General features: G+C 63.9%; 3 protein-coding genes across 7 annotated transcripts; 2 read left to right on the top strand and 1 right to left on the bottom strand.

The window, feature by feature from the left end:
* The first annotated feature begins 63 nt into the window (after positions 1-63).
* On the top strand, positions 64-2,986 carry APOF (apolipoprotein F). 2 transcript variants are annotated; one of them, XM_073318397.1, is made up of 2 exons: positions 64-663; positions 1,690-2,986. In XM_073318397.1, exon 2 carries the CDS (start codon positions 1,724-1,726, stop codon positions 2,846-2,848), a length of 1,125 nt encoding a protein of 374 aa, XP_073174498.1. In that variant the 5' UTR covers positions 64-663; positions 1,690-1,723; the 3' UTR covers positions 2,849-2,986. The 2 variants fall into 2 exon arrangements, with proteins under 2 accessions (XP_073174498.1, XP_073174497.1); XM_073318396.1 differs by having other exon boundaries at positions 1,376-2,986.
* A 1,649-nt stretch (positions 2,987-4,635) lies between these two features.
* On the top strand, positions 4,636-23,748 carry STAT2 (signal transducer and activator of transcription 2). Of its 3 annotated transcripts, none has more exons than XM_073318198.1 (24): positions 4,636-4,659; positions 9,230-9,393; positions 9,794-9,944; positions 10,048-10,146; positions 10,455-10,547; positions 10,726-10,804; positions 11,327-11,412; positions 12,566-12,726; positions 13,284-13,442; positions 13,810-13,902; positions 14,165-14,224; positions 14,454-14,474; positions 14,948-15,041; positions 15,316-15,372; positions 16,945-17,028; positions 17,125-17,223; positions 17,485-17,620; positions 19,153-19,202; positions 19,268-19,380; positions 19,734-19,873; positions 20,257-20,445; positions 20,698-20,755; positions 21,084-21,268; positions 21,624-23,748. In XM_073318198.1, the coding sequence occupies exons 2-24, from the start codon at positions 9,263-9,265 to the stop codon at positions 21,761-21,763; spliced, it is 2,478 nt and encodes an 825-aa protein (XP_073174299.1). In that variant the 5' UTR covers positions 4,636-4,659; positions 9,230-9,262; the 3' UTR covers positions 21,764-23,748. The 3 variants fall into 3 exon arrangements, with proteins under 3 accessions (XP_073174299.1, XP_073174297.1, XP_073174298.1); XM_073318196.1 differs by lacking the exon at positions 4,636-4,659 and adding an exon at positions 5,808-5,905; XM_073318197.1 differs by lacking the exon at positions 4,636-4,659 and adding an exon at positions 6,957-6,998.
* Positions 23,742-27,449, bottom strand: IL23A (interleukin 23 subunit alpha). 2 transcript variants are annotated; one of them, XM_073318200.1, is made up of 4 exons: positions 27,252-27,449; positions 24,894-24,986; positions 24,429-24,572; positions 23,742-24,170 (listed from the first exon to the last, which is right to left on the bottom strand). In XM_073318200.1, the coding sequence occupies exons 1-4, from the start codon at positions 27,423-27,425 to the stop codon at positions 24,018-24,020; spliced, it is 564 nt and encodes a 187-aa protein (XP_073174301.1). In that variant the 5' UTR covers positions 27,426-27,449; the 3' UTR covers positions 23,742-24,017. The 2 variants fall into 2 exon arrangements, with proteins under 2 accessions (XP_073174301.1, XP_073174302.1); XM_073318201.1 differs by having other exon boundaries at positions 23,742-24,167.
* Between the last annotated feature and the right edge of the window lie 493 nt (positions 27,450-27,942).

Here is a 27,942-nt window from a genome sequence, read left to right as displayed (position 1 = left end):
AGTGGTGGGGGGTGGGCCAGGGCTGCTGGGCGTGGAGGGGACAGGGTGTCAGGACTCCTGGGTTCTGGCCCCATATGCGGGAGGGGAGCAGAGCCCTGTTATTCTCACCCCGGCTCAGGTCTCCCCTCCCTACACTGTCCTCAGCCCCTAGGATGGTTCTCCTCTCCCCCCCATGCCTGCAGTGTCTGCTACCCTAGAGCCAGCTGGGAGGGGCCCTGGCCCAGCCTGGTGACATTGCACAGGGGAGAGGGGTCTTTGACTTCTTTTTACCAACAGCTACAAAAACAAGGTGAACAGAGGCCCTGGCGTGAGCTCAGCCAGGGCAGGGACAACACCCGCGCCGGCCTCACCCAGCTCCCGTGGTCCCTGCTGCCCTCCCCTCCCAGCCCCGTGGTCCCTGCCTGCCCAGCGGTCACCCTGCCAGGGCAGGGTCACCCTGCTGCAGAGAGAGCATGTGGGGGCTGCAGAGGGGAAAGCTGTCACGCCTGTCCCTGGAAGGGGGGAGCAGGGGCCCGAGGCTGTTGCAATCAGCTGCCTGATAAGGGATCACCTGGTCTGGAGACCTCCCCCAGGTGGGCTATAAAAGGAGCCAGGCAGGCTCTGGGCCAGGCATCCTGCCATCCCTCCCGGCGCCCAGGAGCTCCTGATCTCGTCTGTGCCCAGGTGAGTGGAGGCTGTAACCACCCCCCTGCCTCAGAGGTTTGTCCCCACTGCTCTCGCTGCCTGAGGCTGCTGAGGCCCGGGGGGGCTGCACGTTTACACAAGGCCTTTGCACCAGGGTTGGTTGCCAAACCCCAGCAGGGACCGGTGGGGAGCAGCTCTGTCATTGGGGGCTGGGGGGGACTGCTATCGGTGTGCAAATCCATGCCACTGAGCTGGGCGTGGGGGGAAATGCCCTGTTTGCCCATAGGGGCGGAGGACTGGAGGCTGCCTGTGTCAATCAGACATGTTGAGCTGGAGGGGGCCTGTGTGGCTGAGCTTGGGGTGGGGGGGCATTTTCCCCTTGCCCTGGGCTGCTGATGGTGGGGGCTCTTCTCCTCCAATCTCAGGCAGCTCAGTGGGAATGGCCAAATTGGTGCCCACCAGCTTCACTGTTTCCTGGGGCGGGAAGAGAATTCCTCCCTGGTGCATTGTCCGTCCCACCCCCCCCAGGTTAGTGCAGCTGCTGCAACACGGGGAAATGAGGACCTGCTTTGCTGTCTGAAGCCCCCCCCGCCCCCGTGCTTGGCTCCCGGGGCTCGGCCTATGGGCACCCTTGGGAATTCAAAGGGACTGCGGGTGCTCCTCAATCCCAACCTCCAGCCACCTGCTCTCCCAGGACTGGACTCCCCTGTGATAATGATGCCTGATTCTTCGCTTGCATGTCCCACTGCAGATCTCAAAGTGCTTTTCAGTGGGGAAACTGAGGCCCAGGCCCAGGCAGAGCTGGAAATAGAAGCCAGGCCTCCCAAGTTCCAGGCCAGCGCTGTGTCTACTAGGCCATGCTGCCCCCCCCCCAGCTCTGCGGTCACCCTGACCCGCAGTCTCCTATCCCAGCCAGGCACTGCACATTTGAACCCTGGTCTCCAGAAGCCAAAGGCTGGTCCCTTGAGCCCAGTTGTGGGAGTAGCTGGCATCCCCTGCCAGAAGATCCCCTGCTGCAGGGAGGGGCTCCGGAGTCTTGTGTCTGTGACGTGTCCTCTTCAGCAGGGTCTGTGCTGCGCCCCCGAAAGACCGGCCCGCCATGCAACAGCCAGTTCTCCACTTCTGCCTGCTCCTGCTGTGCCATGAGCTACAGGGCCTCCAGCTGCCCGCCACACCGGGAGGCGCTGCTGGGACCGTCAAGCCCCCAGGGATGGAAGTGGCCTCCCTCCCCGCTTCTCCCGGTGCACCCAGCTCCCATCAGGCTGCTGCCAGGGTGCTGCTTGACTCCCTCCCAGGGCGGCTTCCCCAGCCAGGGCTCCCACGGGTGGGGGTCTCCTGCCAGGATTTGCTGCCCGAGGCCCTGGAGGGTTTCTCCCAGCTCCCGCCGCTGCCCCAGACCCTCATCATCGGGGCCTTAGCCCTCTCCCTTCAAGGGGCCGGCTGCCCCCGCCAGGCCAAGGGGCTGGTGCTGCGGCTCTATGGGACGGTGGGGGTGGATGATGCCAACGCACTGCTGCTGGGGATAGCAGGACTCCCGGGAACCCCCAGGAGAGGTGGGACCCCCCTGCTCTTCAACAGGGATCAGCTGGCAGGTGCGGGCCCCTGGCGTTGCTCGGGCCTGGCCCGGCTTGACAGCTCCCTGCTGTTGGGCCCGGTGGTCAGCACCCACGGCGCCTTCCCAGCTGCCGCCGTGGCCTGCCACAGGCTGGGGTCTGCCTGCGCCGGCGTGACCTCCAACGGGACCGCCTCCTTCTCGGTGATTGGACAGCCTGGCGCCTACTCCCGGCCAGGCCACGGGGCCCAGGCCTGGCTCCACCGGTGCCGCTGGGCAGGAAGGAACCGGCGCGGGAGCCCGGAGGCCTGCAGCAGCAAGCAGGAGCGGAAGGTGCATGGCTTGCTGGAGTGGGTGCCCCTGGTCAGCACTTACTACAACATGGGCACCAGCATCTACTACGCCTTCCAGAACTGCACGGAGCTGGCCAAGGAGCGGGGCCTCGAGGCGGCCCTGGACCTGAGCTACGACGTCCTCCTGGGGCTCGTGGGCGGGCCAGCGGGCAGCTTGGGCCTCGGCATAGGCATGGGTCTGAAGCCGGCCATCAAAGTGGGGGTGCGGTCTCTGATCAGCTACTTCCGGCAGGTGGAGCCGTCCGACGCCCTGCCCATGAGCTCCTCCAGCCCCGTCACCACGGCCAGCTCCTTCGTGCCGCCATCGGTCTGGGTGTGAATAAAGCGGGGCGCTGCCCATTCCTTGAGCTCAGTGCTGGTGTCCATGATGGGGGGGTTCCGGGGAGGGGAGCTGGCTCACAGCCAGCCCAGCTTCATGCCCAGCTGTGGCCTCCATGTGCAATGAGTTTGGTGGGTCTCAGCTCTGGCCCTGGTGGCTGGCTCTCTCAGCCACAGTGGGCACGGTGGCTGGAGTCTCTCCGGCCAATTTCCAGCTCCCTAGGTGGTGCTCTGGGGAGGAGGGAAGGACCCCATCCGCCACTTGCCAACTCAGCATGAGCGCCTGTGCATGACCTTGATAAGGGGCATGTGATCTCCGGCCAGGGGTTAGCCTGACCCAGGGCAGCCAGCTGCCACGAGTTGAGTCTAAAGATCAGCAGGTCTCAAAGGTGCTGGGTGGCCAATATTCTCCAGATATCATCATATCACATAGAAGATTAGGGTTGGAAGAGACCTCAGGAGGTCATCTAGGATAAGGAGGTTTTAGTACCGTTATATAAGGCACTGGTGAGACCTCACCTGGAATACTGTGTGCAGTTCTGGTCTCCCATGTTTAAGAAGGATGAATTCAAACTGGAACAGGTACAGAGAAGGGCTACTAGGATGATCCGAGGAATGGAAAACTTGTCTTATGAAAGGAGACTCAGGGAGCTTGGCTTGTTTAGCCTAACTAAAAGAAGGTTGAGGGGAGATATGATTGCTCTCTATAAATATATCAGAGGGATAAATACCAGAGAGGGAGAGGAATTATTTAAACTCAGTACCAATGTGGACACAAGAACAAATGGATATAAACTGGCCACTAGGAAATTTAGATTAGAAATTAGACGAAGGTTTCTAACCATCAGAGGAGTGAAATTTTGGAATAGCCTTCCGAGGGAAGTAGTGGGGGCAAAAGATCTATCTTGCTTTAAGATTAAACTCGATAAGTTTATGGAGGAGATGGTATGATGGGATAACATGGTTTTGGTAATTAAATATTCATGGTAAATAGGCCCAATGGCCTGTGATGGGTTTTTAGATGGGGTAAGATCCAAGTTACCCGGGAAAGAATTTTCTGTAGTATCTGGCTGATGAATCTTGCCCATATGCTCAGGGTTTAGCTGATCGCCATATTTGGGGTCGGGAAGGAATTTTCCTCCAGGGCAGATTGGAAGGCCCTGGAGGTTTTTCGCCTTCCTCTGTAGCATGGGGCACGGGTCACTTGCTGGAGGATTCTCTGCTCCTTGAGGTCTTCAAACTACAATTTGAGGACTTCAATAGCACAGATATAGGTGTGAGGTCTTTTTTAGGAGTGGTGGGTGAAGTTCTGTGGCCTGCATTGTGCAGGAGGTCAGACTAGATGATCATAATGGTCCCTTCTGACCTAAATATCTATGAATCTATGAATCTATGAATCTAGTCCAACCTCCTGCTCAAAGCAGGACCAATCCCCAACTAAATCATCTCAGCCAGGGCTTTGTCAAGGGCCTTAGAAACCTCTAAGGAAGGAGATTCCAGCACCTCCCCAGGTAACCCATTCCAGTGCTTCACACCCCTCCTTGTGAAATAGTGTTTCCTGATATCCAACCTAAACCTCCCCCACTGCAACTTGAGTCATGAAAGACCCTGGGGTCAAATCGTCTCCTGCAGCCTGCCCAGTCCAGCCTCGGCCTGGCTAATGCAGCTCGGCATTCGCAGGGTTTTGTTACCAGCCAGGAAAGTGCAGGCTAGTAATTACAGCGGGGCAGTCGGAGCCAGGACTTCTGGGTTCTGGCCCTAACTTGGGCCCGTTTGTCAAGTGCTTTGAGATCCATGGCTGACCAGCACTAGGTACGCAAGGGCAGGGCTTGAAAGCAGTCGGCTGCCAGATCCCCCCACCAGCAGGCAGGTGAACTCTGGCTGCAGGCGAGCAGGGGAAGGTCCTGGCCCCTTGATTTGGTGCCTGGGCCCGGTGCAGTGCATGGGCTCCGGGCGTCCCTGCTCCTCCCTCCCTCTCCTTCCCCTTCCCCTTCCCACTCCCACCCTTCCTCTCCCTGCTCCCCCTTCCCCTCCCCTCCCTGCTCCCCACCTCCACCCTTCCCCTCTTTCCCCTCCCTTCTTCCCCCACCCCTTCCCCTTCCCACTCCCATCCTTCCTCTCCCTGCTCCCCCTTCCCCTCCCCTCCCTGCTCCCCACCTCCACCCTTCCCCTCTTTCCCCTCCCTTCTTCCCCCACCCCTTCCCCTTCCCACTCCCACCTCCACCCTTCCTCTCCCTGCTCCCCCTTCCCCTCCCCTCCCTGCTCCCCACCTCCACCCTTCCTCTCCCTGCTCCCCCTTCCCCTCCCCTCCCTGCTCCCCACCTCCACCCTTCCTCTCCCTGCTCCCCCTTCCCCTCCCCTCCCTGCTCCCCACTCCCCACCTCCACCCTTCCCCTCCCTGCTCCCCACCTCCACCCTTCCTCTCCCTGCTCCCCCTTCCCCTCCCCTCCCTGCTCCCCACTCCCCACCTCCACCCTTCCCCTCCCTGCTCCCCACCTCCACCCTTCCTCTCCCTGCTCCCCCTTCCCCTCCGCTCCCCGCTCCCCACTCCCCACCTCCACCCTTCCCCTCCCTGCTCCCCACCTCCACCCTTCCTCTCCCTGCTCCCCCTTCCCCTCCCCTCCCTGCTCCCCACCTCCACCCTTCCCCTCTTTCCCCTCCCTTCTTCCCCCACCCCTTCCCCTTCCCCTTCCCACTCCCACCCTTCCTCTCCCTGCTCCCCCTTCCCCTCCCCTCCCCTCCCTGCTCCCCACCTCCACCCTTCCCCTCTTTCCCCTCCCTGCTCCCCCCACCCCTTCTTCTCTAGGCCACGCCCCCTATCCCAGTCCCCGCCTCCCGGGTGACGTGATTTCTGGGAAGTCGGTCGGCCTGCTCCTGCTTTGGGCTCGGCTTTTCCGCCCGGCGCCTCCCCTCCCACCGCTGCCGTCTCCACCAACCAGCGCCGGGCAGGGGGCGGGGTCTCCTCCCAGACACGGAAGAGGGGCTCCTCTGGGCGGCGGGAGGGCAGTGTGGTGCCCGGCACTGCATCCTGTAGGGACCTGGGAGCTGGTCCGGCGAGGTGAGGGGGGCGGGGCTGGCTCTGGGGGGCCCGGCACTGGGGAGCTTGGGGGAGGGGTATCTGGGGGGCACTGGGGACTTTGGGGGCGGGGCAGGGGAGCAGAGGGGAGGGGTTTCTGGGGGGCACTGCGGCGTTAGGGGGCAGGGGAGGGGTTTCTGGGGGGCACTGGGGAGTTTGGGGGTGGGGGGACAGGGGAGGGGTATCTGGGGGGCACTGGGGACTTTGGGGGCGGGGCAGGGGAGCAGAGGGGAGGGGTTCTGGGGGCACTGCGGCGTTAGAGGGGAGGGGTTTCTGGGGGGCACTGGGGAGTTTGGGGGTGGGGGGACAGGGGAGGGGTTTCTGGGGGGCACTGGGGAGTTTGGGGGCGGGGGGCAGGGGAGGGGTTTCTGGGGGACGCAGGGGAGCTTGGGTGTTTCTGGGGGGCATGGGGGAGCTGGGGAGGGTTCTGGGGGCACTGGGGAATTTGGGGGCAGGGGAGCTGGGGGCACTGGAGAGTTTGGGGGCAGGGGAGGGGTTTCTGGGGGCACTGGGGAGTTTGGGGGCAGGGTTTCTGGGGGGCACAGGGGAGCTTGGGGGGTTTCTGGGGGGCACGGGAGAGCTGGGGAGGGTTCTGGGGGGCACGGGGGAGTTTGAGGCAGTGCAGTGGAGGGCTGCTCTCAGTGCCAGCTGATGAGTCTTTCAGCACCAGTGAAAGCCCACCCCGTGGCGGGGGGGGGCAGGGCTGGCTGTCATGGTGCCCTTCCCCACGGGGCAGGAGCCTCCTGGCCAATGTTACCCCCCACCCTCCCTTCCCTTCCCTTCCCCAGGTCCCCCTACCTGTTTTGAGCCCCTGTGGGGAAGGGGGCGGGACGAGGCTGCCATGGCGGGTAGGGGTGTCATGGCATGGCCAGGGCAAGGTGGCGCTGCTCTGGGCAGCGGCTGGCACCCGCCACCCCCTGGTGCGTAAGGCCCTGAGCAGAGCAGAAGTCCCCAGTGGGGCAGAGATAAGAAAAGTGCCCCCGGGGGATCAGGGAACTGAGTCTAGTTCAGTTTCCTTCTCCCCCAGGCTTCGGGTGATGCAGCTGGCGACGCTGCCCGGCTCTGGCTGTGCACGGTGAGATCCCACCCATGGTGGGCAGCTGGGTGCCCCCCGCAGGGCCCCTCCCTAGCAGCCCCCGGCTTCCCTTTGGGGAGCTCGCTGGGGAATCCCAAACGCCAATAAATGAGCCCCATTTCGCGGCCGGGTAGCTGGGACGGTCTGTCACAAAGCCGGCTCTGAACTCCTCGCCCGAGCCCCTAGGTAGGGGCAGAAATCCGCCTGGCGCTGCCCAGCTGCACCGAATCCCTCCTCTGCCCACCCCAAAGGGTTTAACCCCACGGGAGCCAAGCCCGGAGGGGAGCCGGCTGCGGGGGGAGCCAGTCTGGGGGGGTCCGAGGAGGAGAGGACGGGGCTCGTGCTCAGGCCCGGGGGGCCTGGGGTGACAGAGTCTTGGAGGCCAGAAAGTCCCATGGGGTCATCGACTGGGCTCGTGTCTAGTCAGGCCCAGGCCTGTCCCCTCCCTGGTGGATCGGCATAGAGGAACAAGGCACCTCAGGGCTCTGAACACGATTTGGGTCTTGCTAGGCAGGGTGTGTCGGGGGTGTGTGTTGGGAAATGGCTGCAAGTGCTGCGGGTGCCAAGCTGTCGGGAGCTAGGCCAGCGGAAGGAGTTCTGGCACGGAAGTTAATAACGGAACTAGGGGGCATTTAGTGAGTTGCCCTTGACCCGGCCTGTTTCCTGCAGCCCCTGCTAGCCGAACCCTGGGCTCCCCCACAGTTCCAGTGAGCCGCTTCTGGCTGAAAGCCCCCAAGACTCCCAAGGATTTGTGCTGTTCATGCCTTTAAAGAGACAAACGTTTTCCAGCTCCACGGGGGCCCCAAAGTGAGCGTCTGGCTTTGCAGAAGGCCCGCAGACCCCCCTGAGTCAGGGCCAGTTGCGGGTGCTTTGCCGTAACTGGAGCACTCATTTCCCCGGCTCCCCCAAGACGTCCCAGCGTTAGGCCCCAGCACTCGGGGGCATAGGGCCTGTTGGGTCCCGGGGCTGCAGCTGGGGGCACATGGTTTGTTTTGGTACCATCTGCACCTGAGTCTTCTCTCCTAGTTTCACATCCACATGCTGCTGTTCGGTCGAGTTCTCGAACGCCCACGTGAACGAACCCAGGCTGGGGGCGGGGGTGGCAGCCCCTGCTGGCAGCGGTGGGGCGTCCCGGCCTCCAGGCCCCTACGGGCAAAGTGATAGGGAGACTGGAACGACCTGGGGGGCATCGGGTGCCCTCTGCCAACTACGCCAAATCACTCTGCGGCTTTGAATCCACCTGGGGGTTCCTTTTATGCTGGGCTGGCATCCAGGGCTGGGCTAGCAGGGGGCTGTGGGTCGGGAGTGAGGGGCACTGGCAGACCTGCAGGTGGGAGGAGCCCGGGCTGGATTCTTGCCCCTAAAGGAAACTAGTGTCTGTTTTGAGCTGGGAGTGCTGGGGGGGATGTCTACAGCACCCCCTTTCCGTACAGAGCTGAGTCTGGTTCAGTGGCACCGTGGGATCAGGGCCTGCGGGGAGAGCTGGGTTAGAGCCACCGGGCCAGCGTCTGATCCTGGCAAGGCAACAGCGGCTGTTTCCCATGGTGGCTGCGGAGCCGGGAACGGTGGAGGCGCCAGGCATGGTCCTCCCCGTGAGTCAGGGACATGGGGCCTTTCCCCTGTAGGGGACGCTGGCTCCGATCTGGCCCCAGGGCGGGGACTGGCTTGCTGGGGGGGGGGAATGGGGCATGGGGCCTTTCCTCTCTAGGGGGCACTGGCTCTGATTCGGCCCCAGGGTGGGGGCGGGGCGGGGGCTGGCTGGCTGGCTGGGGGTGGGGGGGATGGGAATGCCAACCACCAGAATAAAGCAGCACTAAAGGAGCGGCATCCACCAGCCAGGAGCAGCGGCCCCAGATGTGGTGAGCGGGGGAGGGTTCTGCCACATCTGGGCCTCTCTGTGGTTCTAAGAACGGCGGGTGTGGGGGGCTCAGCAGCCCCATGCCCCCAGCAGCTCGGGCAGCAGGCTCCAGGGAGGCAGGGGTTCAGCGGTGGCACAAAGGCATTTGCAGGTTTGTCCCTGGAGGGGAGCCAGGCCCTGACCCCTGGGGAGCCCGCACGCCAGTCCCCACCCTGGGGCTGGATCGGAGCCGGCACCCCTGAGAGGGGAAGGGCCCCGTGTCCCAGCCCCTGGCTCTGTTTCTGTGGCCCGGGGTCCTCCTCTTGCTGGTTTCCTGGGCTGGGTGTGAAGGCCCTCCCCCCAGCTCACCTGCTGCCCTGGTTTGCCTTCCCAGAGGAGGGGCTGAGACGCCAGGGCGGGCCCCACCATGGCCCAGTGGCAGGAGGTCCAGCTGCTGGAGAAGGCCTACCTGGAGAAGGTGCACGAGCTGTACTCGGAGGACCACCTGCCCATGGAAGTACGGCAATACCTGGCCCCCTGGCTCGAAGACCAGGACTGGTAACTGCGGGGCTGGGGAGGGAAGGGTTAACCGGGGGGGGGGGGAAGTCGGCAGCTGGGATCCCCAGGCACAGGGGTTGTCTCAGCTGCAAGGGGGGGCTCTGATTTGGGGGCTCGGGGGTAGGGGAAAGATCTCCCCCCACCCCCGATATGAGGGAAGGGAGAGCAGGAGAAGGCGGGTGGGTCTCCAGGAATTGGCTCAGCTGTGGGCTCCCCCAGAGCATGCAGTCAACGACCCCTGGGTGCCTCTCCTGGCGTGGCCCCATGGGTCCCCCGTTGGACTTGTGGGGAACAGGCAGGAAAGGGACAGCGCCCCCCACCCCCCCTGGGTCAGTGTGGGATCGTCTGGGAGCTGGCCGTGGCTGGGGCTCTGCAGTGCGCCCCCTTGTTCCTGCCCCAGGAGCCGGGCGGCCGAGCCCCACTCTGCCGAAGCCCACATGCTCTTCCACACCCTGCTGGCCCTGCTGGACGACCAGTACAGCCGCTTCGGGACCCGCACGGAGGACTTCGTGCTCAAGCACAATCTCCGCAAGTCCAAGCTCAACTTGCAGGTAAGGAGCGGGGCGCTGGGGGGGGTGGGGGGTGCTGGCCTGCGGGGGGGGGCAGGGTGCTTTACCCGGCCCCACTGACCCACCCCCCCACGTTCTCTTCCAGGCCAAGTACCAGGAGTGCCCGGAGCAGCTGGCCAATGTCATTGCCAACCTGCTGCGGGAGGAAAAGGCCATTCTGAACCGGGGGCTCGCAGCCCAGCAGGCAAGCCGGGGGCGGGGCTTATGGTACCCCCCCCACCTGGCTTCCCGCAGCACAGCGCCCCCTAGTGCCATGTGAGGGCATCGGGGTCAGCACTGACTGCAAGGGGAGAGCACACCCAACTTGGCTTGGAGCTCCCTGGCACCGCAAATGGGGAGAGCCTCCTCCTCGGCTAACTGCCGTGAGGCCCTCTTCTCCCCCCAGCATGGGCCTGCAGCTGGCTCTGTCTGGGGGGTGGGGTGGGGATCCCAGCCTGGGGCACGGCGCCTGTGAGGCTAAAAGGGGCCTGTCCCTTGTGCGCCCCCCTGCAGGCTGCAGCTCAGCCGACCTCCAGTGCCCCGATGGAGACAGACCGGCAGCAGAAGATCGAGCGGCGCCTGGTGGAGACCAGGGCAGCGGTGCAGGTGGGTACGGCCCGACTATCACGTATGGGGCCTGGTGTGCTGCCCCCTTCTCTGCCCGGAGCTGGGGTTGAACCTGCGACCAGGTGGCTCCATCCCCCTAGGGCCCAGATGCTGTCCCAGTGCCCGGGCCCCAGGCGCTCCCTGCCCCTGAACCGGTTCCCTTGGCGCTCCCCCGCAGGAGCTGGATCGCGAAGTGCGGCACCTGGAGGAGCTGCAGGACACCTTCGACTTCCGCTATAAGATGCACCGAATGGTTGGTGAGGAGCTGAGCCTGGCAGGGCCTGGAGGCCGCAGAGTGGCAGGACCCGGCTGGCTGGTGGAGAGGGGTGTAATGGGGCTGAGCAGCACTGGGGGCTAGGGGTAGTCAGGGGGGTGGGGGATCCCCTCTGCCTGCTGTACCCCAGCGTGCTGGAGCGGCCAGGCTGGGGGCGCTGGAGAGCACGGCGGGTGTAGATCTTTGATTTTCCCTTTAAATAAGGGCAGAGCCGGGCCCCGGGAGGGGCTGGGGGGTGACTCAGAGAGGAGAGCTCCTCCCCAGAGCCAGCGCTGCCCTGCCTGCCCCAGGGCTGCGCGAGTGGGCTGAGGCCTCCTGTTCTGCGGGCTGGGGTTCAGCAGGGGGCGCTCTCCCCTTGGAGTCAGCGCTGCCCCTGTTCCAGCTAGGGGGCGGGAGGCTCAGCAGGGGGCGCTGTGCGGCTCTAGGGGGCAGGTTCTGACCCCATGGCTGCCGTTCCTGTTCCCCCCCGCCCCACCCTCACTGCGCCCTGTCGCCATCTCCCCAGCAAACGGCGCTCCCGCCAGCCCCGAGCTGGCCCGCCAGACGGAGCAGCTGCAGGCCATGCTGAACAACCTGGACCGGAGCCGCAAGGTGAGGCTCCACACGGGGCCAGCCCCTTGCTTGGGGGGCAGTCCTAGCGGGGCTCCGTGGGTCCCTGGAGCAGCTGGGTCAAGGTGGCAGTCATCCCTTCCCCACCACACACACCTTCTCTGGGGGCTGGTTTCCTGGGTCCCTTCCCCACTGGGTCTTGTCCGGCCGTGCCTCAGTTTCCCAGGAGCTGCCTCCTAGCCGGCCTGGGCTCAATGTTGAGCTGGGAGCTGTGCACAGCCGGTCGCCCCAGGGGGGCTGGTATCTTCCCCATGGGGTTCTCCCTGTCGTCCTTCCCCCCCCCCCACTGCACCCCCATTGTACTTAAAGTACTGCACAGGGTCTGTTCAGGGGGAATAAGGCAAAGCGTCACATTTCTTGATAATACATGTATCCATCAGCCCTGTGTCATACGCAAATGATAGATATCTCTCACACACTCACTCACTCTGTCTTGTTGTTGTTACCAATGACTTGCTCCCTTTAACTTCACTGGCCAGGTGAGTTAGATGGGGGCGGGGTGGAGCTGGGCGACCGGATCGATGCTCCCATGTTGACAAGACGAGACCCGGGGTCCTCTCGAAGACACTTCACATTTATAGCAGCTTCCCCCTCCTGCAAATCTGACCCAGATGCAAAATCTGTGTCCGTGTCCCTTGGTCCTTTGTGCTGCTCCCTTCTGGGCCTCGTCCCGATGCTGTTCAAAGAGGGTGTCTTCAAAAGAAGAAGCTGGCTTCTAACCCCCCAAGGCCGTCACTATGTCGGCTCTTCTTTAGTGAGCCCACTTGACAAGTTGTGTTGGCCTGGGGTCTGGCTTCCATCCCCACTCCAACCGTTGCAGTTGTCTGGAGGTGCTGCCTTCCTCGCCTGGGCAATTGATTAAAAAGGGGGGGTGGGGGGGATCTTGTTCTATTCCGAGCAAAAAGACTTTTTTTTAACATTATACCAGGGCTCAATTTAAAGTTTGCTCTATAAGGATCTGATACAAAGTTGTAGGAAAATAGAGGCATAACACAAAGTCATATGAAAGTTATGTGAAGATGCTTAATGCAGAGATTTATCTCACCCCCCTGCCCTCCCCCAGCTGAGCTAGCAGGAGCCGGTGGGGCAGGGCCTGGGGCCCCTCGTGGGTCGCCCGGGGTCACAACGGACACAGTCTCTCTGGCAGGATGTGCTGGCCCGGGCGCAGGAGCTGCTGGGCCGTTGTGAGACGCTGCGGGATTTCCTGCTGGAGGAGCTGGCCGAGTGGAAGGAGCGGCAACGGAGGGCCTGCCTCGGGGCAGCCTGCGACACCAGCCTGAGCCACCTGCAGACCTGGTAGGGGGCGATTGGGGGATGCTGCACCCCCCCTTGGGAGTCTGGGACCCTTCCACCAGCTGAGCGCAAACCCCCAGCTGGCTGTACGGTCTGCAATTCGAGGTCCCCAAGCCAGGGACAAGGGTGAACCCCCCGGTGTCCCAGCCAGCCCCTGGGGCTCTGCAGCCTGTCTCCCCACCTGGGCGAGCCTCCCTCTGCACAGATGGTCCGTGATTGCCCCAATATTCAGGTGACTCCCCATCCCAAAGGACCAGGCACGTCCCCCACGTCCATCGGCCCCTAGATCCGGTCCCAGCGCCGGCGGTTTTAGCCAGTCCTGTCCGAAAGGATCCTGCCGTTGCTTAGGGAAGAGAAACGAGCGAGCGATTGCCTGGGGGGAAGCGGGTCACGCGGGCGGACACCGACACAGCCGTCCCCTTAGTCCCCCTGGGCTGGCTCACCGGGCGTCTCTCGGCCGCCTTGTGCGTATCCCGCTGGGTGACGCGGCTCCCCGGCCGGCCACGCGTCCCAGAGGGGTCCCCCCACCCCGGGCTGACCCGGCTCCTCTCCGCCTGCAGGTTCACGGCGGCGGCCGAGGTGCTGTTCCAGCTCTGGCACATCCTGCGGGCCCTGGGTGACCAGCACGCCAAGCTCACCTACCTGCATGACCCGCTGGAGACGCAGCGGCCCCTGCTGGAGAGCCGGCTGCAGGAGCACCTCTCCTGCCTCTTGAGGAGGTGCTGGGGGCTGTGCCCAGGGGAGGGGAGCTGGGGGGCCTGCCCCATAGGAACCTGAGCGGCGGGGGGCTGGCGCACGGAGGAGCAGGGGCTGCCCTTAGGAGCCAGGGAGGGGGTGGGATGATGCGTGGAGGAGTGGGGGGCTGCCCCTAGGTGCATGGGGGGCTGGTACACGCAAGGAGCAAGGAGGGTTGGTGGGGGGGGCGGCCCCACAGATGCATGGGGGAGGGGCTCCTTGGTGCAGAGACCTGGCCTGCTCAGGCCAGAGGAGAGGGGGGGTTATTGGGCTATGTGGTATTTGGGGGGGGGTGGAATTGAAGCGAGTTGGGGGGCACCTTGCGGAGCTAACGCCTCCCCCACCCCCCAGTGCCTTCGTGGTGGAAATCCAGCCCATCATGCCTTTCCCCAACCAGAGGCCCCTGGTTCTGAAAACTGGCAGCAAGTTCTCCGTCCGCGCCAGGTGAGCCCCACCCCCCTCACCCCAGCCCGTGGTGCCCCGCCTGTCCCCAACCATCCTGCGTGGGGGGGCTGGCGCTTACTCCACAGCCTTCCCCCCAGGGGCGGGTCCCTGCTTCTGCCCCTGGCAGGATGGGCCCTGTTGGGAGCAGGTGCTAGAGGCTGAGGGGCGCTGAGCCCTGGGGGCAGCATGCCCCCCCTTCCCCCATGCAGGCCATGTGCCCTGCTAGTCCAGTGGCCAGGGCGACAGGCTCTTCTCCCCGCAGGCTCCTGGTCAAGCTGCAGGATCGAAGCCATCGGCTGGAGGCGAAAATCATCCTTGACCAGTGAGTCAAGTCCCCCCCCATTCCCCCTCGTGAGGGCCTTAACCCCCTTCCCCCTGGGGCCTGGAGGCAGCCCAGTTGCAAGGCAGGGGGTGGGGGCCGGGGGTACAGGGAGCTCTGGCTGGGGGAGGGAGACAAGGAAACCCTGGTTGGGGCTGGGGGAGCCCAGGGTGGGGCAGGGTCCCCGGTGAACCAGTTGATTACTGATGGTGTCCTGTCTTTCCTCCTGCAGGCATCCCCCCGATGTGAAAGGGTGAGAACCAGGCCAGAACCTAGGAGAAACCTGCGGGGATGGACGGACTGGGACATGGGGCCTTTCCCCTCTAGGGGGTGCTGGCTCCCATCTGGCCCCAGGGCAGGGACTGGCTGGCTTGGGGGCAGGTGGGGGAACGGGGCCTTTCCTTTCTAGGGGGCACCAGCCCTGATCTGGCCCCAGGGCAAGAGGCAGGGATCCAGTTTGTTCCCGGCACCAGCTCTGCTCCAGCCAAGGTGCCCGGGGCTGAGAGCTGCCCTCTGGCCAGCAGTGCCCCCCATACGCTTGGCCTAGGGCTCTTACCCAAGAGAGCCTGGAGAGAGAGCATTTACTGGGCGTCCACCATCGGGGTCTCTGGCCCTGCCCCGCCCAGCGCCTTACTCCCATATGACGGCCAGGACTCGAACCCGGGTCTCTGAGCCAGCGCGGCACGACCGCCCTCACGGCCCCGCCCCTCTCGCTTCTCCCCGCAGGTTCCGGAAGTTCAACATCTTGACATCCACCAGCAAGACGCTGGTCCAGGACGATCCGCAGATGGAGGGGCTGGTCTGCGACTTCCGGCACATAGTATGGGCCAAGCGTGGGGGCCCGGACACCGGGGTTCCCAGCTTGGGGAGGGGGTGGGATGGGGAGCCCGGACTCCTGGGTTCTCAGTGGACTGGGGAGCAGAGGGCGGGTGGGGTGCGGAGCTTGGATGCCTGGGTTCTCAGCTTGGGGAGTGGGAGTGGGGAGCCAGGACTCTGAGGTGGGGGAGCCTTTGGCCCCGTGGCCCCCCTGCTGCGGGCTGGGCTGGGTGGGCAGGGGCCAAGAGCTGACTTCCCCCCCCCCCTCTCCTTTGCAGTCACTGAAGGACCAGAGGGCCGGGGCCTCGGGCAAAGGCAGCAAAGGTGCCAGCGAGGTGGGTTTCCTGCATGTGCCCTGCTGGCCAGTGGCAGCCCTGGCTCTGTGGATGAGGGGAAAGCGGTGGACGTGTTGTTCCTTGACTTTAGCAAAGCTTTTGACACTGTCTCCCACAGTATTCTTGCCAGCAAGTTAAAGAAGTATGGGCTGGATGAATGGACTATAAAGGTGGATAGAAAGTTGGCTAGATTGTCGGGCTCAACGGGTAGTGATCAATGGCTCCATGTCTAGTTGGCAGCCGGTGTCAAGTGGAGTGCCCCAATGGTCAGTCCTCGGGCCGGTTTTGTTCACTATCTTCATAAATGATCTGGAGGATGGTGTGGATTGCACCCTCAGCAAGTTTGCAGATAACACTAAACTGGGAGGAGAGGTAGATACGCTGGAGGGTAGGGATAGGATACAGAGGGACCTAGACAAATTAGAGGATTGGGCCAAAAGCAATCTGATGAGGTTCAACAAGGACAAGTGCAGAGTCCTGCACTTAGGACGGAAGAATCCCATGCCCCGCTACAGACTAGGGACCGAATGGCTCGGCAGCAGTTCTGCAGAAAAGGACCTAGGGGTGGCAGTGGACAAGAAGCTGGGTATGAGTCAACAGTGTGCCCTTGCTGCCAAGAAGGCCAATGGCATTTTGGGATGTATACGTAGGGGCATTGCCAGCAGATCAAGGGACATGATCGTTCCCCTCTATTCGGCACTGGTGAGGCCTCATCTGGAGGACTGTGTCCAGTTTTGGGCCCCACGCTACAAGAAGGACGTAGAAAAATTGGAAAATGTCCGGCGGAGGGCAACAAAAGTGATTAGGGGACTGGAACACATGACTTATGAGGAGAGGCTGAGGGAGCTGGGATTGTTTAGTCTGCGGAAGAGAAGAATGAGGGGGGATTTGATAGCTGCTTTCAACTACCTGAAAGGGGGTTCCAAAGAGGATGGATCTAGACTGTTCTCACTAGTTCCAGATGACAGAACGAGGAGTAATGGTCTCAAGTTGCAGTGGGGGAGATTTAGGTTGGATATTAGGAAAAACTTTTTTCACTAGGAGGGTGGTGAAGCACTGGAATGGGTTACGTAGGGAGGTGGTGGAATCTCCTTCCTTAGAAGTTTTTAAGGTCAGGCTTGACAAAGCCCTGGCTGGGATGATTTAGTTGGGGATTGGTCCTGCTTTGAGCAGGGGGTTGGACTAGATGACCTCCTGAGGTCCCTTCCAACCCTGATATTCTATGATTCTGTGACCAGCCCCAGGGCAGAGCTGGGTGGGGGAGGAGAGCTGGCCCTGGGTTTATTGGTGACCGCCCCCCCCATGCTGCCCCCTGCCGCCCCAGATGGGTCTCACTGCTGCCCCTGGAGGTGCCCAGCCCCGCTTCAGACCCTCTGGGTTATGGCTTCCCTTAACAAACCTGGACCCAGTGCGGTCACCCCTCTGCGGGGACCCCCTGGGAGGCACTGAAATGCCGGGGGGGCCAAACCCCCGCGGGGTCAGGGGCAGGCCATCCCGTGTGGCCAAGAGGGGTCTGGGGCCGGGTGGGGTTGGGACCCTGGCTGACCCCCCCCTCCCCCGTCTCTGTTGCAGGGCCTGCCGGCTGTCACGGAGGAGCTGCACCTCATCACATTCACACTGGACTATAAGTACCAGGATCTGGTGCTGGAGCTGCAGGTGGGCGAGGGGAGGGCCTGAGCGGGGGCGGAGGGGGCATGGGGAGGGTGGTCTTGTTCCCTCCCCCGCTGACGGCTCTCCTCTTCCCCCCCACAGACATCGACCCTGCCTGTGGTGATCATCTCCAGCAACAGCCAGTTCTCCAGCGCCTGGGCCTCTGTGCTCTGGTTCAACATGCTCAGCCCAGACCCTAAGGTGAGGGGCTCCCCCCCCACACCCCAGCAGGCCAGCGGCACAGCTGCTCTGCGCAGTTGGGGACTGTGGGGGGCCGGGGTCAGGACACCACAGTGGGAGGAGGGCCTCTCTTCCCCACACGCGGTTCGGCCCAGATGTGGGGGTCCCCTGTGGCCCATATGCCCCCCCCATGCTGCTCCAGCAGCGGGGCCTGGCGGGGCCCCAATCTGGTTACGGGGCGCCCCAGCCCCTCCCCCTCTAACCCCCGCTCTCTCCCCGCAGAACCAGCTGTTCTTCTCCGCGCCGCCGGCTGCCTCCTGGGCCCAGCTGGCCCAGGTGCTGAGCTGGCAGTTCTCAGTCGCCACCAAACGCGGGCTGGACGAGGACCAGCTGCACATGCTGGCGGAAAAGCTCTTTGGTAATGGCCCCCCCCCCGAGCGACAATGGGGAGGGGGGGGGAGTCAGCACCTGGCTAGCACCCCTATCGGCTACAAAGCAGACTCCCCTGGGCGGGAAAGGCCCAGGCCTGTCCCAGCCGTAGCCCCTCACCGGGGTCTCTGGGCAGCGCTGAGGGGAGGGTGAGTCTAAAGGGAAGACCCCCAAGTCCACGGGGCTCAGAGCAGCTGGGCCAGACCCCCTGGCCTCTGTGCTGCCCCCTCCCACATGTGTGGAGCGTGCAGCGAGGGTGGGAGGAATGGCACAGGGCGGGCAAGGACGCCTGGGTTCTCCTCCCAGGTCTGACCTTGGGGGAGTCGCTTCTCCTTCCTGTACCCCACTTTCCCCTCTGCAGTGTCGGGGGGGCAATTTTGACGGGATCCCCGGGGTGCAGCCTGGGACTGTGGGACCCCAGATTAGTGGGTTCAGGGGTATCTCCCACAATGCCGTGCTGGTGACAAGCAGCAAACCCCTCCAGGCGTTCAGCACAACGGCATGTGGGGCCCCCCCACCCAGCTAGACTGTGTGGCTGCTCCCAGAGCCCCTCGTGAATCACACAGGGAGAGGCACCAGCCGAATCCGCCCAGCTCCCAGCCTTGCACCCCAGGAATATACCATCCTGCTCTGCTCAAGACAAGCTGTGCCAATTTATTTATTGGCTCCCCACTTCATCGATGGAAAGTGGGCGTACGCCAGCCTTTGCAAACCCCCTACCAAACACCCCAGGCAAACTCACTGGTAAAGATAAACAGTTGAACAAGTTTATTGACGACAAAAGAGATCTTAAGTGATAGGCAAAAAGTCAGGGTTCGTTACCAAGAGAAAATCAAACGCTGGATATAGCCGTTCATAGTATGCAGATTTCACCCCTGAAACTTGGGCCAGTCTCCTCTGCTGGAGTCTTCAGTCTTCTGAGCATCCTTGTTGCTGGCAGCGTAGGTGGGGGCAGGAGAAAGGCCCAGCATGGCCCCCCCCTTCTGTTTTGTACCCTTAGTCCAGGTGCTTGGAGAACGCAAGTCCAGCCATGTCTGGGGGGCGTTGCTGAGTCCCCAGGTGAAGCAGTACCCGAGTGTCTCCCCTGTGCTGTGTCACTGAATTGTAACTTCTCTGCTGGACAATGGCTGGTGATGTCCCTTCAGCACCCACCCGGGTGTTCGTTCCCCCCCTTGTCGTTGTCTCTGGGGAGTTGGCATCTCCCACAGCATGTTCTAGTGACAACCCCACAACACAACTCTGGTTTCCTAGGCACTGACGATACCCACACGTTTAACTGGAACAGTGGCTTTCTGCAGCTCGTAACCTTGCCCCGATCCCTCCCATGGCCTGCTTTCTACACAATATCCCCATTCAGTGTCGATGCGGAATATGGGGGTTACAGGGCGCTCCCCCGAGTATAGAAAGTCACAGCGATGGTCCCTGCTGGGGGGGGGGGGGGGATGAGGACCCCACAGAAGCTGTGTTAATTCACCCTGCAAACATCTCCCCCCATTTTCTTCCCCCACCCCCATCTTAAAGGGCTGGAAGCCACCCCCGCCAGCACTCTGACCTGGGCCAGGTTCGCCAAGGTAAGCGGCTGCTGAGTGACTGGTCCCCGGTCCCCCCCCCCCGCCCCTGGAATCCCCCCCCTCAGCCTTTCGCCTCCTCTCTGCTGCAGGACAACCCACCCGTCTTCTCCTTCTGGACCTGGTTGGACGGGATCCTGAGCCTGATCCAAGAACACCTGGCTCAGCTCTGGAAGGACGGGTAGGGGCTGGCTGGTAGGGGCTGGCTGGGAGGGGAGGGGGATGATCTGAGCAGCGCATGGGGTGCCTACTCCCCTGTGTGGTCAGACCCAGAACTACAGCTCCCCCCCCCCCCCCCCGGTTTTCCCCAGACCCTGAACCTGGGGCCAGCGCAGCCCTTTATGGGGGTTTGAGTGGAAGGGGCAGAGGAGGGTTTAAGGGAGCAGCTTCCCCCCCGCCCCGGTAAAGGGGATAGGGGCTGTGCAGCCCTGGCGGAGTGAGGACCCCAGGTGCTGAGCGTGGTGGGGAGGGGGCGCCGGGGGGCCTCCGCTGGGGGCCCTGCCAGCAGCTGACCCGGGCTCCGCTCCCCTCCAGGCACATCATGGGCTTCGTGAGCCGCAAGCGGGAGCGGCAGCTGCTGAAGAGGAAGCAGATGGGCACCTTCCTGCTGCGTTTCAGTGAGAGCAGCCGCGATGGCGGCATCACCTGCAGCTGGGTGGAGCCCGGGGAGAAAGGTGGGTCTGCCCCAGGGCGCGGCCCCCTGCTCCCCAGGTCTGGAGCCAGGCTCTTCTGGCGCCAGGCACTTGCACTGGGGAAGAGAACCCAGGAGTCCGGGCTCCCAGCCCCCCTTCCTCAAACCCCTGGACTCGACTCCCATCCCACAGCTGGGAAGAGAACCCAGGAGTCTGGGCTCCCAGGCCCCTGCACCCCTCACTGGATGCCAGTTATCGTGGGGCAGGGGCAGTGTTACCTAATGGTTGGATTGGAGCATTGTGAATCTGGACTCCTGGGTTCTCCTCCCGGCCCTGGAAGACCTTGGTGCAGCCTGTCCTGTCTCTGGGGCTCTCCCTTGCAGTGACACACCCCTCCCCTCGCTGAGCTGACCCCCCCCCCCCAGGTCAGCCCAAGGTCCGTTCCGTGGAGCCCTACACCAAGGTGGAGCTGAAGTCGCTGGAGCTGCCGGACATCATCCATGACTACCAGCTGGTGGCTGCCGAGAACATCCCCGAGAACCCCCTCAAGTTCCTGTACCCCAGCACGCCACGGGACGAGGCCTTCGGGAAGTACTACACCGAGAGGAGGGAAGGTACCGGCCGGTCGCCTCCCCCCGCGGGCCCTGCTAGCCCAGCCCTGGGTTCCCCCCGCCCCACCCACAGCTGTTCCAGTGCCCCTCACTCCTCCCAGCCCCGGCACAACATTCCTCACCTAGGCCACAGGTAGAATTGGTGACCAGCTGGTTTGGTAGTGGGGGTTGGGAGGGTCTTTCGGGGGGGGGCAGGGGCGTGTTTCTACCTGGCTCCCCTCTCTCTGACCCCTCTGTTCTCCTTTCTCCCACCAGTGGACCTGCTGGAGCAGAAGAAATACCTGAACCAGCGTCTGATCAGAGTGTCCTCCAGGTGAGGGAGCCGGACGCCGGAGTCCCTGTGTGCTGGCCTGCCCCAGCCCTTCACAGGAAGTACCTGATTTCTCCCCCACCCCATCCAAGGACCCAGCCCCTCTCCCTGGCCGGGCTGCCCCACTGACCGCAGGAGTTCCCCTGGGGCACTCCCAGCTACACCCTCTCCCCTCCCTAGTCTCTGCTACGCAGCCCTTCAAATCCCCCCACCCGCACCCCTGCAGAGCGGCTCGAGATGGGCCTGGGTCTTGGGGGCTGGGTGGGGTTGCCCCATTCCTGAGAGCTCCCCACCACACCCTCACGAAGCCAGGCACCCCCTCTCTTCCTAGGCAGCCCAGTGAGCCGTGGCTCCCGGAGGGCATGGTGGAGGCCTCCCCTGCAGCTGCGGGGCCGGGGCCCGATCCGCTGGAGGTGCTGGAGCTGGGGACCGATCAGCTGGAGCTTGGAGCCAGTGGGCTGGAGGTGCTGGAGGCTCTGGAGCAGGAACTGGACCTGATGAGGTTTGATTCGGCTGGTGAGTCTCCAGTTCCCGCCCTGGGGGAGGGCACTTGGCACCAAGAGGGTGGGGGGAGTAAAGAGGCCAAACCCCTCCCCCCAGCTCTGCCGGTGCCCCTCACTCCCGACCCGCGGGCCCCTACGCTCCCAGCCCTGGCTGTGTCCCATTTCCCCAGGCCCTGCGGCCCCCGGCTCCCCATGAGCAATGTTCCCTCTAATTTTTGACAGGCCCTGTGCGCAAAAAATGTCTTCTGTGCAAATTGTTGTGGGCGCCGTGTTTCGCCGGGTGCGCGGGGTTTCGGGTCCGTGCGCGTCCACACGGGCACAGCTTCGAGGGAACCGTGCCCATGAGCCCGGCTCCCCTTCTCTTGCAGGCTCCAACATGCTCCGAGGCGGAGACCCCTACCTGCCCCTGCCGGACGACGTGCCCCCCCCGGTGCTGCCTGGCAACACCTTGTTCCTGGGGGCCAACGACTTCCCCCCGCTCCAGGTCGACTCCAAGGACTTCCAGTGACAGCGTCTCCCACTGCTGCCCCGTCACTGCGGGGACTCGGAGGCCAGGGCCTTTTCCTGAGCCCCACTGTGTATTGGGGGGTGGCCCTGGCTCCGCCCTCTCCCGGTCTTCTGGTTAGACCTCGGGGCACCAGTGAGGCCAAGGGGGTCTGGCCCAATCCCAGCCCATCCTGTCCATGGGAGGTGAAAGCCCCTGGACTCTGGGTGTGGGGCTCTCAGCCTGAGCCTACAGCTGGGTGCCTTGCCCTAGGTCCTCGCAGGTGTGGGGGGGAGTTTTACCATAGCACCCAGGAGTCTGGGAGGAGTGGAGCCACCCTGTGAACTCCCCCCCTGGTGTAGCCATGTCTCCCCGTCCTGCTCGGGCTGGAGCCCTGGGGCCTCTCGTTGGCATGGAGGTGGGGGGCTGTGGTTGTTGGGCCTTCCTGGCTAGGGGGGTTCTGACCTTAGTGCTGAGGGTGTGGGTGGCTTTGCCCCCCGGGGGCCGTGAGACAAACTCTCTCTCTCTCTCTTGTAAATAAACCTCCCCTGCCCTAGCTCACTGTGGGGGGGGGGCCCCTCCGGGAGGGGAGGGAATCCCCTGAACTGTCTGTCCCCGTTATGTGGGGGCCCTGTGTGGGCCACACCCTCCTGCTGCCAGGGGCTGTTGTGCTCTGTGTGGCCACCAGAGGGCACCACTCCCTCTCCTACTGTTCCCACCACTCTCTTCTCCCCCCCCTGCCGACAGATTACAGGGGAGGGGGGTCCCCCCACCTGGAGGGGAGCTACTGGCCCTTCGCTGAAGCGGAGCTCTGCTCCCCCTAGGCCAGGAGCAGGGCCCTGGCTGGCTCCTGAGGCCCCCATGCTGGGCTGGTTCCAGGGCAGGGGGGCCTGGAGCTGGAAGTGGGGAGGAGCTAGGAGGGGTGTGTGCGTGTGTTACCAGGTGGGGGCCCCCCCAGGGGGTGCACTAGGGGCTGGGACTGGCTTGAGGCTTCCCAGGGCATCCAAGCTGGGACCAGACCCCAGGCGTTCTGCCCCTCACTCCATCCGTGTCCCCCCTGCCCCTCAACCATGCTGCTTCCTCCCGAGGGGGTGTGGGGGCGAGCAGAGCAGGGAGGACGATGCTCCTGGTGCCTGCCGCCGGGCAGAAGCCCCTTCCCCTAGAACTGCCCTGGGGTGGAGGGATAGCTCAGTGGTTTGAGCATTGGCCTGCTAAACCCAGAGTTGTGAGTTCAATCCTTGAGGGGGCCCTATAGGGATCTGGAGCAAAAATTGGGGATTGGTCCTGCTTTGAGCAGGGGCTTGGTACTAGATGACCTCCTGAAGGCCCTTCCAACCCTGATATTCTGTGGGAGAGACTCTGGCCCATTCCTGGGGAGCTGCTGCTGGGGGGCTGGGGTGGGGTGGGGTGGGGGGTCTCTGAGATTGTACTGTCCTGATCTGCGTGGCCCAAGAGGGCCGTAGCCCTTGCAATCCCCTGCTCCCCCACCCCGGTGCCAGCCACGTGGCTGGGAATTGTTCATAATATTTTGTATGACAACTGTGTGTGCCTCAGTTTCTCTATGTGCTGCATCGTTAACTAGGTATGCGGTAGGGGAAAGGTTTACTCCTTGCAACGACCCAGGCGTGACTGATGCCTGGCTGGTGGGGCCTGGGCCCCTTGCCCCAGAAGACAACGGCCCAGACATTTGGATCCTAGCAACTAACAACCCCAGTCGGCCGATCCTCTGCAGAAAGCCGGCCAGGTGGGACCAGCTGGAGAACAAAGAGCCGAGGAGGAGAAGGGCCAGGTGCAGAGGTTTGCCCAGGAACAGAAGAAAGGACTGAGGTGGGCCAGGGGCCCCTGTTAAGTGCGGGCTTGTGGAAGCCGCAGACTCTTCGGGGCTGGGGCTGAGGGTGTTGGGCCCTGGCCTGACCCATGAGGACTTTCCTGGGACGTTCCCCTTCTCTGTGCTGCCCCAAGGGCTTTCTAGCCGTATAATAAACCCCCCGAACACCCCAAGGCATAGACCGGTCTGTACACGTCAAACCTTTTACTAGGCACTTGCGGCTGGGGAGCCGATAAATAACATAAATAGCCACCCGGTGGGGGCATAAATACACAGCGGCTGCTCATAAATAACCCGCTGGCCGGGCAATAAATACGGGGTTACAACAACCATAAGAGTCCAGAAGTGGGGCTGGGCTCGCTGCACCGGCCGGGCGGACAGGAGCCGGGGGTCCACTGGGGCTGGGGTGCAGTCGGCTCCGTCGCTCCTGGATAAATGCTCCCCCTCAGCTTAGTGGGTGGCCGCGCTGTGGGCAAAGACCCGCGCCATCACGGCCGAGAAGGAGCAGAGCTGGCGGAGGATCCGGTGCTGGATCAGGGGCCGTTCCCAGGGCTGGCTGTGCGGCGGTGGGGTTCCCGACCCCTCGGCGAAGCTGCCGATCTGCTGGGCGAAAGGACAGCGGGGTTAGGCTGGGCCCTGGCCCAGGAGGTAGAACCCCCCCCTCCCCCCCCCCCGCCAGGCACAGGCCTTGGGAGATGGCACTGGGCGCTTGGTGGCACCCAGGCCTGGAGGGGGCCAACAGGGGCTCCTGGCTACCGCTGGGGGGTTATTCCCCACACCCCCTGCTGCCCCGCGTGGGCCCCAGTTCCCCCACCCCCAGCCCAGCGGCTGGTGGACCCCAGGCCACGGGGCCCCTCTCACCTGGACGAGGCTGGTCAGCTGGACCAGGGCCCCCTGCAGCGCGGCCATGGGGCTGTCAGCTGGGCCCCTCAGCTCGTCAAAGACGTCGGAGCCCAGCAGGGCGCGGTAACGCCGCAGGGCCTCGTGGATCCGGCGCAGGCAGCTCTGGGGGCGGGAGGGGGGCATGAGGGGGTTTTGGGGGGGTCCCCCACATCCCTGCTGCTCCCCACCCACAGCTAGGGACTTGTTCCCGAGTCCAGGGGGATTGGGGCTGGGGGAGACCCCGGCCCAGCTATGGGGGAAGGTCAGCAGCCCTTCCCCCCCCCGAGGTCCCCCTCATTATTGAGGGGGGCTGAATGATTATTTTCTACATCTCTCTCCTTCCCTGCCCCCCAGCTCACACGTCTGCCCTTCCCTCTCTGCCCCCAGCTCACCTGTCTGTCCCCCCCCCCCATCCCCCACCCGCGGGGCCCATCCGGTTGGTACCTGGTCAGAGCCCAGCTTGTCGGGATCGCAGTTGTCGCTGCATCGGATCTTGGGGGTCAGGTCCTCGCTGGGCTTCTCCTCCACCAGGTGCATCTGGTTGGGAGCAGCAGAGCTGGGGGTCAGCGCGGCCTGGCCCTGGGGGGCAGCTGCCCTCCCCCACAGCCCTTCACTTCCATCCATTGCCCCCCACCCCGTCCACAGCCCCCCCCTCCATCCATCACCCCAGGTGCCCCCATAGCCCCCATGTCCATCCATTGCCTGAGCCATCACCCCAGCTGGCCCCTCACATCCCCCCACTTCCATCCATTGACCCAGTCACTCCCCCCAGCCCCTCCCTCCATCCATCAGCCCGGCCGCCCCCACACCTCCATCCATCGCTCCAGACGTCCCCCCGCCCCCCATTCAGCTGCTGCACCCTACTCTGTGCACCTGCCCCTGCTCGCCCCCCCACTCCCCACACGCATGGGCCCAAGGCTCAGGGGGTCACCCCCTAGAGAGATGCAATACCAGACCCTGTCCCCCAGTTGGCCCAGGCTGGTGCTCCCCAGCCCCTGAGATCCCAGGAAAGGCCCAGCTCAGAACTGGGATAGGCCCATGCGCTGGGTTTTTTAGACACGTTGTGAATTTCTGGAGCTGCTTCCTGGAAGGGGGGAGGAATCGCCCTCAGGGACGTCCCTGAGCGGCCAGGTGAGGGGCTGGCGGGGAGCCCTGACTCGTCCCAAAGGGCCTAATGGGGCACCAACCCCCAAATACCCCTGCCCTAAAGGAAACGGGGCCCTGCAGCTGTCTGTCCCTCTGTCACTGGGCACGGCCCGCCCGCAGCCTGTCCACATACACCCCGTCTGTCCGTCCGTCACTGGACATGTCCCGCCCGCAGCCTGTCCCCATACACCCCGTCTGTCCGTCCATCACTGGACATTTCCTGTTCCCCCGCCCCCTGCCTGTCCACATACACCCCGTCTGTCCGTCCATCACTGGACATGTCCCGTTCCCCCGCCCCCTGCCTGTCCACATACACCCCGTCTGTCCATCCGTCACTGGACATGCCCCCCCCCCGCCTGTCCACATACACCCTGTCTGTCCGTCAATCACTGGATACGTCCTGCCTGCAGCCTGTCAACGTACACCCCATCTGTCCGTCCGTCACTGGACATGTCCCACTCCCCCGCCCCCTGCCTGTCCACATACACCCCGTCTGTCCGTCCGTCACTGGACATGTCCCGCCCGCAGCCTGTCCACATACACCCTGTCTGTCTGTCTGTCACTGGACATGCCCCCCCCCCCCCCGCCTGTCCACATACACCCCGTCTGCCCGCAGCCTGTCCACATACACCCTGTCTGTCTGTCTGTCACTGGACATGCCCCCCCCCCGCCTGTCCACATACACCCCGTCTGTCCGTCCATCACTGGACATGTCCCATCCCACCCCACCTCCCGTCCACATACACCCCATCTGTCCGTCCATCACTGGACACGTCCTGCCTGCAGCCTGTCCACATACACCCCGTCTGTCCGTCCGTCACTGGACATGTCCCATCCCACCCCACCTCCCGTCCACATACACCCCATCTGTCCGTCCATCACTGGACATGTCCTGCCCGTAGCCTGTCCCCATACACCCCGTCTGTCCGTCCGTCACTGGACATTTCCTGTTCCCCCGCCCCCCTCCCCCCGCCTGTCCACATACACCCCGTCTGTCTGCCATCACTGGACATGTCCCGCCCGCAGCCTGTCCACATACACCCTGTCTGTCCGTCCGTCACTGGACACGTCCAGCTCCTCCCCCACCCCCCGCCTGTCCACATACACCCCATCTGTCTGTCCGTCCCTGGACATGTCCCGCCTGCAGCCTGTCCACGTACACCCCGTCTGTCCGTCCGTCCCTGGACATGTCCCGCCTGCAGCCTGTCCACGTACACCCCGTCTGTCCGTCCGTTCCTGGACACGTCCCGCCTGCAGCCTGTCCACGTACACCCTGTCTGTCCGTCCGTCACTGGACACGTCCCGCCCGCAGCCTGTCCACGTACACCCCGTCTGTCCGTCCGTCACTGGACACGTCCCACCCCCCCACCCCCCAGCCTGTCCACACCCCCTCCTGGGGGCTGCCCAGACAGCAGCCAGGCAAGTGCCCCCAGCTGGCTCAGCTCTGCCTGCCCTGCAGGGGTCAAGCCCATCCCCGTGGCCTCAGCACTTCCCAGGCTTTATCCTCTCAAGCCCCATGTGCAGGGCAGAGCCGTCTGCTGGCTGGGACCCTGGAGCCCCCCCACCACACATCTGCCTCCAGCCGGCAGGGGCTCCCCTGCCCCCCTCTCTGGCCCCCCGTACACCCCCCGTCAGTCCCTGCCCGGCCCCGCTCACCAAGCTCATGTGGCCCTCTATGTCCCAGGCCAGCTTGTTGACCCGGCTGGAGAAATCCCTGCAGAGCTGCCAGTCGGGGCCGGGTGCCCCCGGCAGGACCCTCCCCCGGGACGCAGCCAGCAGCCCCAAGAAGCAGAGGAGGGCGCCGGGCCAGTGGCTCCTGAGGCTCTGCATGTTGCCGGGTTGCCCTGGGTTGGTGTGTGGGGCGCTGGGCTGGGCCCCGGCTATTTATGGCTCTGCAGGTGACTCAACGGGCAGGTGGGGTTTCCCCTGGGGCGGCAGGTAGCACCCCCGAGGGATGGTGTCAGTGGCTGAGCACGATGTCATCACCGCCTGGGCCGGTTACTGCGAAATCGCTGCCTCCCCGCGAAAGCAGAAGCGATACTGGGGGGTGGGTGGGGGGGAGCGGGACCCAGGGATCACGCCAGCTCCTCGGCTCCCTGTGGCTCTCCACCGAGAGCGACACCTGATCTAGGGCGGGGAGGGGGGCAACACCGGGCAGCTCCCAAATCCCCCTTTGCGACCCCCTCCCCAAACCCAAACCCAACAAACTCCCAGGTATTTTCTTACCGCTGAGTATGTCATCCCAGAGTCAGCAACGGGCGCCAGACCCCCGGAGTCCTGGCCCGAGCGTCCTGCTCTAAGTACTAGACCCCACTGCCCTCCCAGAGTCCTGGCTCCCAGCCCCCCA

The sequence above is a fragment of the Lepidochelys kempii genome, chromosome 20 (genome assembly GCF_965140265.1).
Source record: "Lepidochelys kempii isolate rLepKem1 chromosome 20, rLepKem1.hap2, whole genome shotgun sequence".
Classification (NCBI taxonomy): domain Eukaryota; kingdom Metazoa; phylum Chordata; order Testudines; family Cheloniidae; genus Lepidochelys; species Lepidochelys kempii.
Note: the sequence above shows the minus strand (reverse complement) of the source record. Positions and strands in the feature narration are given on the sequence as shown.

Bases quoted from the DNA above. Each gene is read 5' to 3' on its own strand.
- APOF (XM_073318397.1), top strand. From the start codon at position 1,724: ATGCAACAGCCAGTTCTCCACTTCTGCCTGCTCCTGCTGTGCCATGAG.
- IL23A (XM_073318200.1), bottom strand. From the start codon at position 27,425: ATGCAGAGCCTCAGGAGCCACTGGCCCGGCGCCCTCCTCTGCTTCTTG. The intron at 24,987-27,251 runs GTGAGCGGGGCC...GCTCCCAACCAG, and splicing joins TAGAGGGCCACATGAGCTTG to ATGCACCTGGTGGAGGAGAA. The intron at 24,171-24,428 runs GTGAGAGGGGCC...CCTTTCGCCCAG, and splicing joins AGCTGACCAGCCTCGTCCAG to CAGATCGGCAGCTTCGCCGA.
- STAT2 (XM_073318198.1), top strand. From the start codon at position 9,263: ATGGCCCAGTGGCAGGAGGTCCAGCTGCTGGAGAAGGCCTACCTGGAG. The intron at 10,805-11,326 runs GTGAGGAGCTGA...CCATCTCCCCAG, and splicing joins TAAGATGCACCGAATGGTTG to CAAACGGCGCTCCCGCCAGC. The intron at 20,446-20,697 runs GTACCGGCCGGT...TTCTCCCACCAG, and splicing joins CTACACCGAGAGGAGGGAAG to TGGACCTGCTGGAGCAGAAG.